This window comes from Saprolegnia parasitica, assembly GCF_000151545.1.
Source record: "Saprolegnia parasitica CBS 223.65 unplaced genomic scaffold supercont2.476, whole genome shotgun sequence".
NCBI classification, from domain to species: Eukaryota; Oomycota; class Saprolegniomycetes; order Saprolegniales; family Saprolegniaceae; genus Saprolegnia; species Saprolegnia parasitica.
The window spans coordinates 1-1,613 of NW_012156870.1; the positions used below are offsets into that span (position 1 = coordinate 1).

At 59.9% G+C, this 1,613-nt stretch overlaps 1 protein-coding gene across 1 annotated transcript; it reads right to left on the minus strand.

Annotated features, from left to right (window-relative positions):
- Positions 1–694: 694 nt before the first annotated feature.
- Positions 695–1,613, minus strand: SPRG_17100 (hypothetical protein). Its single transcript, XM_012356465.1, has 2 exons — positions 1,383–1,613; positions 695–1,330 (listed from the first exon to the last, which is right to left on the minus strand). Exons 1-2 carry the CDS (start codon positions 1,604–1,606, stop codon positions 754–756), a joined length of 801 nt encoding a protein of 266 aa, XP_012211855.1. The 5' UTR covers positions 1,607–1,613; the 3' UTR covers positions 695–753.

Genomic DNA, 1,613 nt, shown 5'->3' on the forward strand with positions numbered 1-1,613 from the left:
CTCGACACAGGCTTGGCCGCCATGCGCGCTTCCTTGGCCTTGCGGCGCTGCTCGGTGGCGTAGAGAGCAGGGTATGTCTCGCGGAAGAGCTGTTCCTCGCGCGCGCGGCGCTTGGCCTCCTTGTCTTGGACGTGCTGGCTGTTGTAGAGCATGGTGTTTTCGATTATGACGCGCTGCAAGACGCCATTTCGCTCGCTGTAAAAGCGATATTGCAGGTTTTTCCCTTGTGAAGCGACAGGGCGTGCTAGCTTTTACCTCGCAGCCTTTACACGCCTGGTACGATCCACGTCCATGCCTTTGGTGATCGTAGGATGGCGACTTGGCGCCTCATCAACCTCCCATGACAGTAGTGCAGGCTTTTGACATATCACTGTGAGAAATGCTCAGCTTTCTCTTTCAAACCATTCTTATTGTGGACTGTATCCATGCGCCGCAAGGATACGCTGTAACGAGAGGCTGCCACGTCATGAAACCGGTTGCTCACTGTCGCCAGACAACCCTTCTAGCTACAGCTTGCACAACGCTACGATTGCATGCTTCACACACGGTCTTCCTGCTCAACGGTCCACTTGGACCCTAGCGAGGTATGCAAGGTAGCACGCATGATGCACCACCAAGGCCTCCGCTGCAAGAGGACCGACGCCAGCGACAAGTGTCCGCCTACCTCCTCCTCAAGACACAAGACAGCATTGGATGCAACTCGACGTCTGTGTCGACACGACGTTAGCAATGCAAACATCGACGCGGTGCCCGTCATGGCTCGACCGCAAAGTGGTCGTGGAGCGCGGCCGCCACCTCCCGGCGCATCTGGTTTTGGACGCAGTGGCCCGACGTGTCAAAAAAGACCTTGCGCGTGTGCGGGCCCTCGAGGTGCTGAAATAAGTAGTCGGCGTTCTTCGGGTGCAGAATCCAGTCGTGCGCAGCGCCGACGATGAGGATCGGGAACCCGTGGGCGCGCACGGCCTCGAGCCGCGCCGGACTCATGTTGTGGCCAAAGACCGCCGCGTGCTGGCCATGCACGCCCGCCAAATTGAACGTGACGCCGTCGAGGAGCTCGAGGTGAAACTGATGCAGCATCTCGTGCATCGTGCGGCCGTCCGACGCCGTCTCGGCGAGGTAGTGCTTGGGGTACAGCGTACTCATCATCGTGTCGACAATGTCATGCATTGTACGCGCAAAGCCAAACTTGGCCATCGTCAGATACGTCGCAAACTGCGTGATGCCAGGAAACGCGCCCGTCGTGTGACCTGGCGACGACACGATGAGCGCGAGCGACCGGACGAGGTGCGGCGCCGCGTACGCAAGCTCCTGCGCCACCATGCCGCCCATGCTATTGACGCATCAGAGATGGGTGCATGAACAAGCATGCGTTGGTATTGTACCTGACGCCAACGACATGGACGTGGGTCCACCCGAGGTGCTCGAGAAGCAGGCGTGCATCGTCTGCCAAGAGCGCGGTCGTGTAGCGCACGAACGGCTTGCTCGAGCCGCCGACGCCGCGGTTGTCCAGCGTCACAATCTGGTACTGCGCGTGGTGGTGCGTCGACTGGTCGAGGAGCGTCGCGAGGAGCGGCGTCCACGTCTCCTTCTCGCCCATGAGACCCATGAGGAGG